Source organism: Eschrichtius robustus, chromosome 2 (assembly GCF_028021215.1).
Source record: "Eschrichtius robustus isolate mEscRob2 chromosome 2, mEscRob2.pri, whole genome shotgun sequence".
NCBI classification, from domain to species: Eukaryota; Metazoa; Chordata; class Mammalia; order Artiodactyla; family Eschrichtiidae; genus Eschrichtius; species Eschrichtius robustus.
In genome coordinates, this window is record NC_090825.1 from 76,730,230 (window position 1) to 76,742,825 (window position 12,596).

Below are 12,596 nucleotides of genomic sequence, written 5' to 3' on the forward strand. Positions count from 1 at the left end.
ACTGTGGCCCAGTGCTGGTGCGGCTAGTTTAGCTGAGGACACAGCATTCAGCAGACACCCAGAGTCAGGGCTGCCACTGTCCCATTGACACTCTTGTGTGAGTTAGAAATAGGCACCCCTTTCTCAAGACCCTTCCTTTACTTCCACTTGTGGGAAAACTGGCCGAGTATACTTACCTTATTAGAATATTTTCTTGACCTACACTTGAAAATTTTTCAGGCAACAAATTGAAAATTTTGTTAGGCCTAACAAACATGAAAATCTGCACTGTTATTGTGTGCATGGCGCCCCCTAGGGTTGTGTAGTGCACAACAGCACACAGCAATTCTGTCTCCGCTGACCCTCAGCACTAACAAACCCCTTTCAGTGACCACCATCTCAAGATTATTCCTTTATGCCTGTATTTAAAATAATATCAGAATATAATGTCATTTTAAGTTTTTAAGGTGGAAATTGAACATTATTGGCTTCTTTGCTTTAGGCTACACTCTTGGTAGCCCTGGATTAGGAGGGCTCTTTGAAGACCATTGACTTCCAGGAAGGATTTTCATACACATTCGGCAGGTGGGAATTCAATGGTACATATATTTTACGTGCACTGTCCTATTAAAGGCCAAGCAGCCGGGGTTTCCCTGGTGGCGCAGTGGTTAAGGATCCGCCTGCTAATAAATGCAGGGGACACAGGTTCGAGCCCTGGCCCAGGAAGATCCCACATGCTGCGAAGCAACTAAGTCCATGCGCCACAACTAATGAGCCCATGTGCTGCAACTACTGAAGCCTGCACGCCTAGAGCCCGTACTCTGCAACAAGAGAAGCCACTGCAATGAGAAGCCCACGCATCGCAACAAAGAGTAGGCCCCGCTTGCCACAACTAGAGAAAGCCCGCACACAGCAACGAGCACCCAACACAGCCAAAGATAAAATAAATAAAAGTAAATACATTAAAAAAAAAAAAAAGCCAAGCAGCCATTTAGAGAACAAACAAGTTAGACCCTCATTTCACTGGGGCCCATTTTTCTAGCCAAATCCTATGGATTAGAAGCTCAAGTTAAGGAAAGAAAGAATCATAAGTTGTTTAGCAAGGTCAAATCCAGTTTTCCTTTCTCACACAGGCTCTATCCATTTCTTGGATAATTGCCACCTTGTGATATAATCACTGATAATAGCTACCTTTTAGTGGATACCTAGCCTGGCACTCAGCTGAGTACTTTAAGTGTATCATTGCATTGAATCCTCTCAACCACCTTATGAGATCGATATTATTAGCTCCCCCTAACAGATGAGAAAACTGAGGCTTGAAGAAGGGAGGTAATTTTGACCAAAGTAAATAGCCAGTAGGCTGAGAAGTCAGGGTTCTAACCAACTCCCTTAGCACCCATATCCACCTGCTCTCAGTCACTGGTGTGTCCGTCTCACTTGGCACTCTATAAAATGACAATTAGAGTGGTGTCATGAGCGTTTTAGACTGTTTGCAGACCATGAAATATTATATCTCTAAGTTTTAAGGACTTAGCTTAACACTTGAAGACACACCATTGAAGCCAAAAATCATGCGTTCTTTTATCTGTGGGATCAAAATTTGTCATGCAGCATCCTGAATCTCCTGCATGTCCTCGGAGCAAAGCACACTCAGCACCATCATTTGAAAAGTAACTCAGCCAATAACATCATTTCTGTATGTGAGGGCCAAGTGGCATTAGCAAAGTACGCAAATTCTAATTTTAAAACTCACGAAAATATTTCAGAGCTAAAACAATCCACATCTTTTTGAAACAAGCCAAATAACTGAACAAAATTTTGTCTACAAAGCCCAAGTTCACCCACCCACCTGTCACTGCTGCATTCTTTGTGATACTCTCCCTAGTGGCCCAGAAAAGTTAGCTGCCTTAACTAGTATACTTGGAGGAAGATTCCAGAGTATGGCAGCATCTCATTTTCTTTGTTTAATTTGATGGAAACTGGACTCTTACCAAACTGTGAAGGTGAGATCAGGGGAAGGGTGTGAAATATCAGTTTAAAAATAACCACTTCCCATCCATTGAGACAAAGAGGTGTTGAAGGACCCAGTGAATTTTACAACAATGAGCGTTAAGGAAAACACTTGAAGCTCCTAAATCCAGGGACTCAATGACTTAAAGAGTGAGAACCAACCCCGCTGACATCACAGATCCTTCCTGCGGTCACAATGTTGCTGGGCCACCCCAGGAAGATGCCCCAGAAACATGAAGACTTTAGTCTGGATGCGATCAAGATTCCTTAGTACTTTGGCTTTCTGAGAGAGAAAATTAAAAATCTCTGTGCCCTTTCAAAAAAAATCCAATCAACAAAAAGTAAAGTCAGGAAATCAGGCATCATGAGTTCAGGTATTTATCTCATGGATTACTCAAGGACTCTTAATTTCTCGTACTTTGCTATGTTACTTGTATTTCTTCTTACATACAAACAAGGTAGCAAATCCCAAAGAAGATCCTCAGATGGCTTCGGCACAATAGGGTGAGGAATCATTTCCTATTATTTTAGAAGAGCTTGATCTAAATGAGTGCATCTTAACAGTTTCCTGAGTGTCTCATGGCAGTACCTGAGGTGATAAGCGCTTTCTGTAGGTGTGATGGGGACCTGGGAGAGAACTGGGGTTGGAGAGGAGGGAAGGGAAGAAGTGTAAAAGAAATTGGAAGCCTCCCTTTAAATTTCACTGTATGTATAGAAACTGCCCTCAATTTTAAAAAGTAGAAAATTGCCACCACTGCAAAAATTCACTTGCCATAGTTCCTAATCTGACTCAGCATTCTGGTTGCCTAGATACGGATGTACACGAAAGTTCCTCCCCTACCACCACGACTGCCGCGGAAGAGCCAGATGAACCTGATGGCCCCCTTCTTGGCTCAGCCAGTGACCAAGAAAAGAAAGCAAGTACTTTTAGATATTCATATTCAAAATAGAATATTTTGCTCAGCTTCTTTAAAGCTTAATGTTGCTTAGAGAGATCTAAGGAGTCCTGGAAGAGTTGCTTTTCTTTTCACTCTCCCACATCTCCTGTTTGTCCTGCTTTGAAAAAGTGACTGATGCCAGCATAAGCTGCAAAGAAAAATTTGTCGATACATTCATTGCACTGACTTTTAATATGTGGAGATAAAAATTAACAAAAATTTGACAATTATTTTTGTGAAGATTTAAAAGGAAAGATGATAAACTCAAAGTGGAGACATTACCTCTAACATAAAACAGAGAATAGCTAAATAGAATTTTTATTGGTATGGACTTGTCATATCTTCCCCATGAATGAAAAAGAACATTCAAATAAGCAGGGTTTTTAGACTTTGCATTGTAATTCTCAAACACCTGACCAGCGGATGCAGCCTCTTGTGATGGGAGGAGGACTGGAAAGCTAGCACAATGTCAAGGACTGATTTTTGGTATCTATTGGCTGTACCACATATTGGCTATGTCACTTGGACAATTACTTAAACTCTCTTGTTTCCTTCGGTGAAATAGGCTAATTAGGCCTATCAGATAAAGATGTGGAGTTTGAATGAGCCACTAAGATAAAGGACTTAGCAGGTAGGAAGGACATAGTCTGATTATTATCATCGTCTATATGATCTTGAGCAAGTTCCTTCTCTGATCCTCAGATTCCTCACCTATAAAAATAATTATCTTAAATTCTTTCTGTAATAAAGATTTCAGTTACTTAAGGTAACTATTGTTATCCATAAGTTAAAGGCAACGATTCCCACCTTAAAGGGCTGTTTCAAGAATGAAATCACATCATATATGCGAAAGTATTTTATAGTCCGTTAAGCCATAAAGCATTATTATGAAACAGATGAAAATACATGTAAAATGTTCCATAATAATCACAAAGTTGTTTGTGAAACAAATTTGATATAATTATGCTTAGTCTGTAGGAATAGGGATGGGAGAGCTGACATATTCAGTCAGCAAAAATATAAAAATTTAGTCTTAGATACATCAAAAAATTGCACAAAGAGTAAATAAATATGCCATAATGTTAACAGCTTTTGCTCTAGAATTAAAAGAGAATTTTTTCTTCTGTACCTTTTCCTTTTTCTATATTTTTCCAAATTTCCCTGCATTGTCAGGTTTCACATTTGTTACTTTACACGTATGTGAGTTGTAGGTGTGCTTTTAAGAGGATGCTATTTATAGTCTTCCAAATAAGACTTAAAAATGAACAAAATAAAAATAAAACAGATGAATAAATAAATAAATAAATAAAACAGATATATCCAATTGCTTCACCTCAGAAGGAGAAAGGAAGACAATAGCCCAGTAACGTAGTGCCTTTGGACACAGTATTCATCACACTCTTTCATTCCACAAGTACTCACAAAGGACTACTAGGTGTCAAACATACAAGGCCAGGGACCAGCCCACAAACAATCTCCCACAGGCCAGGCTGTAGCAGTGGAGAGATGAGAAGGAAAGAGCTGGCATTAAGTAGGTGAGGAGCCCAGGGCACAGTACTGTTCCAGCCGGAATCCAGAGTGAAAACAGGAACCAGGGCAGAAGACCCATCCCATTCTCTAGGGAGTTAGGATGGTTTCCATAACGTGGACACCTGGGTGCCCAGTGTATTAGTAAATCCATTCTCTAAGGGAAGACCTGGCTTCGGAGCATCAGACCCATTGCAAACCCCACTCAGCGTTGGGGAGGGAGGATCTAAAGCACAGTCACAGCGGCTCACTGGCTCCATCTGAGCAACCTCAAGCTTTTTCTGATTCCCACCACCGAGTGGGCTGGTCAGGAGAGCCTGATTATTGTCAGGTGTCCTATATTAGCTTCTTTGATAAGAAACTTGCGTTACTTTTTTTCTTTAACTTTTATTGGAGGCGAGGGGTTCCAATTAAGTTTCTTTGGCCCTAAATTAAGAAGTAAAATGTGGTCGTTCCTAAGGCATTTGCAAAAGGAATGATTTCTGTAGTGAGTCGTAACATATTCTGCTCATCATTCTAGTATATAATAACATAAACCAAGAAAAAATATCCTAGAAACATATTTTGCTTAAGTTTTTAACTGAGGTGGAATACAACTCGTACTCTCCCTACTGAATCCAATTCAGTGAGAGGCTATTAAAATGAAGGTAAATCTGTCTTGTTTTTTAAACTTAAAAAATAAGAGAACATTAGAGTTTAAAATATTTTCAGCATAAGCAAAATAGTGAGTACATTTGGTAACCTCTTTCCTCCTAGAAATGCTACAAAATTATGAATTTTCATGCAAGTAGAACTTTCTAGTACCATTTTATTGAATTAGTTGTGTTCATACGGCCAACTATGTTTAACACTAGAAGTTATGTATGTAACTGTGCTCTGTACTTTTATTTCTCATTGACTATAAGAATCTGACATCCAAATTTCTCAGAAAACAAAATTATTTGAATAGACTAGTTTTCTAGGTTTTGGCTTTGTTTTTGAAAATTAGCTGATTCCCCTCAGAATTCACCATGTCAGGAATAATTCACTCTACGAGGACATCTTTAGTAACTCAGCCAATAATCATTTGTTATTTCATTTAAAAAATTTTCCAAGAATAATCTATGGCTTTGACTTTTCCTGAAAGTTTTTCTTAACTATGATACCAAATCTATGAAATGCAACACTCTAGAATCTTCCCAGAACTTGATTTTGATTTTAGTCTTGAGCAGTACAAATGGGGGCATGTGCAAGGTTAACTGGGCTGGTGATCTATGATCTATAGCACATATTTTGTTTTCAGTTAAAACATTATAAGATGGATAAGATTTCCCTGTAAAGTAGCTAATGATACATTTTAAACCCGTGACATTTGTTTCAGGTAAGATTATCTCCAGCCAAAATGTCAACCAAGAATTCTACAGATCTAGTTGAATATGTTGACAAGTAAGTCTGTGAATTACAACAGTTTTAACTATTTACTATACTTGATGATTACGTTAGAAATTAAAGTGTCTGAACGAGATCTTTGAGTTCATCTAAACTAGTTCTCTGCTTTCAGAAGGACTGCATTAAACCATCTCAAGAAGACGAACCTCTCTCTCTTATTCCTCTCTGATTAACAGAACAAGCCAATTTTACTGTTTCCTCTTTAAATAACCTCCATAGGTTCCTATAGATTTATGAATAAAATAACACAACATAGGCAATGAATGACATATGACAAGATCAGATATAGTTAACTGTGACTTTCAAAATAAACCAAATAAATATGTTAACATTTCATGATAAAAACTCAGGAAATTTTGAAATATATTAAACTAATCATCAGAATGTTTTTGTTTCTGCTATTTACAGTGTCACACCTGGAGCTCATCCAGGGAAGGTCTACAAAAGAGGGACAACTCCAGGGACTTGGAAATATAGCATACAATTGATAACATGCACGTTGTCCAAAAGATCCTAGAATTCCAATTTGTAAAGAAAGGATACAGGGCAAGGCATATTAGTTTGAGTTTCTATTTGAGTATGTCAGAGGGGGATTTGGTCTGATGTGCACATTAATGTTCTCAGGGCACTTGGGATTTAGTCTCAGGCTTTCCAGTAATTTTCTGCATGACTTCACGCAGTCCCATATGTCTCTGGGCTTGTTCTCTCATTTGCCAGATGAAGAGGCTGAACTAGAAACTCTCTAAGACCCACTCACTGTATCTTTAAAATAATTCTGATTCTAAAATATACATCATGACCACAGGGAAAAAAAATGACCAAACAAATAAAATGATTCAACATGAAAAGAAAAATCTAAATACTGGATTTTCATTTTTTTATTTACTTTTAACAATGAAGATGATAAAATTTTAAAAATCACTAATATCACAGTATGTTCACAGCTAAGAATTTCCCTGTTCCTTAGCCAGCTGAATTTAAGCCATTCCAAAAAGTTCAACCACAGTATTTCAGCCCCTCTTTTCATGCTACCCATGATTTGTATTTGCTTATGTGACTATGAGGCTGTAATTTAGCGAATGGAAATAAACAAGGGGAAAGGTTTTTTTAATGTTTAGAAATGAGACATTTGGATAGATGGCATTTTTTCTTAGTTAAGGACAATGAATGTGGTATGCACAAAAATAATAATTGTAAAGATATATTGGCTAACCTTGCCATCCAAGGAGAACACAAAGACCTATGCCCACCTGACTCTCCACATGACAAACAAAATAGAAATGGTTCTTCTGATCTGTCAAATTCCAGTATGAGCCCAAGTGGATTTATTTAGCTCAGGCTGGTGACTTACATCATGGGAAATGAGAGAAAATTCCTGGAAGATTGCAACAAACTTAAAACGAAATCCAAGGAAATTTTTGCCATTTCTTGGATTCCAGAAACTAAAATTAAGACAAAGGGAAAGAAGTGTTCTATAATTCAGAGCAAAAGCATGATGACCCCAACATTCATTTCTGCTGTGATCCCTCCCACATCCCTTCTCTTTTTGTCCAAGTCATATATCTAAGAACTTTCTATGTACTGCCTGAGATGACTGGTTTTCTTTTGGTCTCACTCCTCTAATCTCCCAGAGCAGGCTGCAAACTCCCTAAAGGCAGGGACTCTCTGGCCTTAATGCTCTCTGATACCCCTACAGTAGCCTATCATGATGCATTGAATATCAATTCCTAAGGAACTGTAGTTGACAGATTTAATGGAGAATAATGGGGGAGCAATTGAATCTTTAGGGCTCTGCTTAGAGCAGCAGACTCCTGGGTAGCTGATTAACTGGAAAAGCAAAATAGCATTTGGGCATTTCAATCATCAGTGCAGATATTTTGAACTGACATATCGAATCCAACAAAATAAACATAAAAAACAATAATTTTTAAAATAACTTCTTCCTCAGAGTCATAGTATGCATTGAGTGGCAACAAATGTATTGATATGCAAGCAGAGTACTCACACAAGTAAAAGTTATTATCGATTCATTAAGCAGCCTGAATATATGTTACATATTCTCAGAGGTTCTGCCTCATAAATCTATGTGGGCATATTCATAGGCAATACTAAAAACAAATAGTAAAAACAATGGAAAAGAGTAAAAATTCAGCAACAAAAGAGATGATGCCTAGTCTGTGAACAAGGTTTGGCTAGAGATGAGCACATTAAAAAGAAAGGCGGACTGAGCATGTACAGGGCCCTTCTCAGCCTCAGGCAGCTGGAGCAACACCCACACTTGCTAAATGTTAGATCTGATTAATAATCCATGCAGCAGGGGCAGGCAGAATGCTTGCAATCATTTCTAGGACAATTATGGTGACATGATATTAAAGGCAGTAAATAATTCTGATTTCCACATGTGTTTATAGATTCACAATGAACAGATGTCCACCGAGTTCATGATGGTGTAGTCAGTGCTCACTTAAGCTTAATTAAGCAGAAAAGCACCAGAGGCTTTTTCTTTTTCTTCTTTTTCTTCTGTTGGTAGAAGGAGCATGGCATGGAGGCTAAGCACCTAGGGTCTACCCTTGAACCTGCCTGTAATCAGCTATGTGACCTTGAGAAAACTAAAATGTCTTTGCTTCTCCAGGCAATCTCTGCCTCCTCTATAAAATGGGGTGGGGTTTTAGGTGCCTGAGTCCCAAGGGCTGTCTCTGTTCAAGGTAAGATCCAGAATTCATTTCCAGGATGCAGATCAGAGCCACCACTACTTTCTATTTCTCAACTCTGCCCACAGTTTAAACTCATAAACACTCTTTTATGTAATAAAGTAAGTGGTTAAGATTTAAGAACATATGTTATTCCCCCACAGGATTTCATATGGTGTAGAAAACAAATACTGCCCATAAATTACTTTTTATTTTCCTTCAGTTGACTCTCCTGAAAAAAAAAAAGTTTCTCACCACCGAATCAAATAATTTCTAAGGTCTCTTCCCTCCCTTAGATTCCTTGGTCTTCAAAAACTGGTTATAACCATTTATTCACTTAACAAATATTTATTGACAATCTACTATATGCCAGGCACTATGCTAGGCACTTGGAGGGTTTTCAGTGAACAAAACAAAGACCCCGTCCTCATGGAGCTTTTGTTCTAGTAAGAGGAAGAGATACACATTGTTAGGTGGTCTGGCCAGGGTAGAGTTCATTGAGAAGTTAGCATCGGAGCAAAAACCAGGAGATGAGAAAGTGGGCCATGGGGACATACAGGGGAAAGCTAAGTTTCTAAGGCAGGAACACTCCTGTGGTGAGGCAGAAACAGCACAGGGGCAAAGAGGGCTGGAATAAAAAGGAGGGAAGTATAAACCCGAACTGTAATGCTATCTGGGCCAAGAAAATGAAATTGTTTTGTACTGAAGAGTTGTCCAGGCTGGGCTATAGCCAATATACATCTCAGGAATTCTCTTCAGGAGTACATTTTGGGAAGATGGGGGTCTGGCTGACAGCCAAAGAATGGTATGTAAAATTTGGATATATAAAACCATCAGTGAGTCAAATGGGCAAAATAATAAATTATTAATGATCTCTACTTGTAAGTGGAATAGGGCATTCAGGGTCTGGGAAGTATTCATTTTCAAGGTTTTTTTCTTAGGACCGTGGCAGCCATTTTATTATACTGTGATGCATTGCTTTTGTTGCTACATGAAGACAGATATTTCACATTAGAGTACACAGGAAAGGAAGACAAAACACTGTTGGTTGAGCTTTTTATGGGATAGGTCATGTTAGGTTGGCGATCTCTTGGGTTTTATTTTGCAGTATCATATCCATCTTCAAGGGCAGCTAGCTCCCAGGTGAGAAAGCTCAAAATAGTCTGCATAGCTTATAAAAAAAAGATACATGGGGCACTCTGGGTTGTTAGCAAGTTGCTTATTACCTGGCAGACCCCCTCCCACCCTGCACAGTTCTCTAGCCCCACTGACCACATTCAGCGTTAATGTTTCCAGCTCTTACTCCGTGTTAATCATCTCATTTAATCCTCACAATAACCCTAAGAGGTGGAGAGTGTCGCTATTTCAAAGATGAAGTCAGTGGGGTTCACAGAGAAGTCAAATACTTGCCCAAGGTCACACAGAAGATTCTAGACCAAGATTAGACCAAGATTCTAACAGAAGATTCTAGACCAAGATTAGACCAAGATTCTAACACAGAAATCTGTGTCTACGTTATTCCAAAGCCTATTTTCCTAACCACTCGCTATCCACACCCCCTGCCAGCTATCTTCTCAACACACACACACATATAGCCTGGGACATCGTCACCTCCAGCCCATCCATCCCTTGCAGCATGGAAGATGTGAAGGCAGCCATATCTGATCTTCCTCCATGGGTTCCCTCTGTGGGATGTAGGCAGCCTGGGAGGCACTACCATCAGCCACAGTGCAGTCTTTTACTCTCTCTCTGGCATCATCTCACTGTGCTGAGGGTGGACACAGCTACAGGAACTGGACATCACCCACAGCACTCCAGTATCAGTCCAGGCAGGAGCTGCCCACAAAGCTCAGTTCCTCCCACCCCAGGAGGGACTGAATTCTTGCCACACCTGAGAGTTTCTGCTCAAGTGTGAGAACTGTGCTGAGGTCAGGCCAAGGATAGTCTCAGTTCACTAGAGCAGAGAGGGAGCCCCTCCAACCTCTGGGCCACAAAGAGGACCCTTAGGGCTCCACGGAGAGATGTGAGCCAAGCAAAGGAAAGGTAACTGGGGTGAAAAATTGCATGATATTGGAAGCAAGTTCTATATATATATATATATATATATATATATATATATATATAAATGCAGAGGAGTATATTTATATATACAAGTTATATATAACATTATATATAAACATATGTATCTTGAATACATATTTATATACACAGAGGAATATACACGTGTAAATATATATGCCAGTTATATGTATATAACTTTATACCTATAAATATATATACCTTGAATATATATATTTATATAAATATATGCAGAGGAATCAATATACCTTATCTCTCTGAGAAAAATTCAAATATAACAGGCAGAACTACTAACTGGTCTAAACAAATGTGCTGTGGTGTAGGGAAAAAGAGTCAAGGGGGCAGGTTGAAATGTTTCCCAGCTGGATTACCGATCATCTTTAAGCTTTAGTTTCCACCTAAATTGAGAAAAATTTTACTTATGCCAAAGACAAGTTGTGGGGATGAAATGAAATCATGTTTATGAAAGTGCTATGTTGACTATAAGCATTATGGAGAAATAAAACAGCAATAATAATAGATTCCTTACATTTCTCTTGGGCTAGAAACTCCCCTCAAATAATCTACCATTTGTATTAGTTTCCTAGGGCTGCCACAATACAGTACCTCAAACTGGGTGCCTTCAAACAGTAGACGTTTATTATCTCACAATCCTGGAGGTTAGAAGTCTGAAATCAAGGTGTCTGCAGGTTGATTCCTTCTGAGGGCTCTGGGGAGAACATGTCGCATTGGTCTCTCTTAGTTTCTGGTGACAGCCAGCAGTCCTGGTGTTCCTTGATTTGTAACTGCCTCACTCCAGTCTCTGCCTCCACCTTCACGTGGTCTCCTCCTTGTGTCTCTGCCATCACACAGCCATCTTCTTACAAGGATATCAGTCATACTGGATTAGGGGCCCACCAACCCCGTAAGACCTCAGTAGGTATGACTAATCACATCCGCAGTGACCTCTAAGGTCACATTCTGTGGTACTGAGGTGGGGGGCAGTTAGGACTTCAACATATCTTTTTGTGGGGACACAATTCAGCCCATAGTACCATCTAATCATTACTAATAATTATAACAAGAACACACGTATATGACCCTTGTAGACATTACAAAGCACTTCAGATACATTATGTAAATTGAAAACCTTCAGCCAAATAAGTAGGGCAGGAGTCATCTCCACAGGACAAATAAGGAGCTCTCTTCTGGACAGCTTAATAGGGGTTAAGGGTACTAAGTGGCAGAGGCAGAACTCGAGCTCCCAGTCTTCCAACTCCAAGTAGAGTGTTCTTTCCCCTGGAGACTCACATAAATAACTCTCAGAGCCCAACATTAGCAAGGTAATATGGGTAAACATCTCAAGAGCCCTAGAAAACGCTGTAAGAACTCCAAACACCCTCAAAACAACTTGCTGCTGCCATTTACATGTTGCCCCTGTGTCACCCAGATGTCCACCGAGCCCCCATTCACACAGGGACTCAGGAACACCTGCCAACCTGAGTGCCTCTACCAGAAAGCCAATCACAACAGGTACATTACTAATTCTGTAATTTTATTGAAAATGTTACTGAACACGGGGAGTTTGCCTCATATATTACATAACTTGCCTCTGGAAAAGATCCACAGCCAGTCTCTTTCTCCAGTCTCTTCTCAGCCAGGTAACTATTTGGAGTCCTTCCCTTTCCTAGCTCCTCCACGCAGACCCCATGCTGACCCAGCCCCGCTGGGCTGCTTCTTCCTGTTATGTGTTATTTAAAACAGGAGATGCCTCCCTCACCCACCTACAGCATTCAGCCCTGTGTAAAACTCAGCAATGGAGGCTTCTAGAGCCACCAAAACCATCTGCCAGGGTGATGGTTAGGAACAAGCAACGGAGAAACCATAGAAAAGACATTTTCAGTTCCATCACTCTACGCACACACTCACGGATTATTTTTGTGAGGCAGCAAAATATTCTCTGAAA

At 39.7% G+C, this 12,596-nt stretch overlaps 1 protein-coding gene across 1 annotated transcript in view; it reads left to right on the plus strand.

Annotated features, from left to right (window-relative positions):
* The first annotated feature begins 2,240 nt into the window (after window positions 1-2,240).
* FAM81B (family with sequence similarity 81 member B) overlaps window positions 2,241-12,596 on the plus strand; it is a 48,781-nt gene continuing 38,425 nt past the window's right edge. Inside the window, 4 exon segments of the mRNA XM_068533878.1 lie at window positions 2,241-2,304; window positions 2,307-2,363; window positions 2,800-2,906; window positions 5,815-5,879. Coding sequence (XP_068389979.1) covers window positions 2,241-2,304; window positions 2,307-2,363; window positions 2,800-2,906; window positions 5,815-5,879 — 293 coding nt within the window.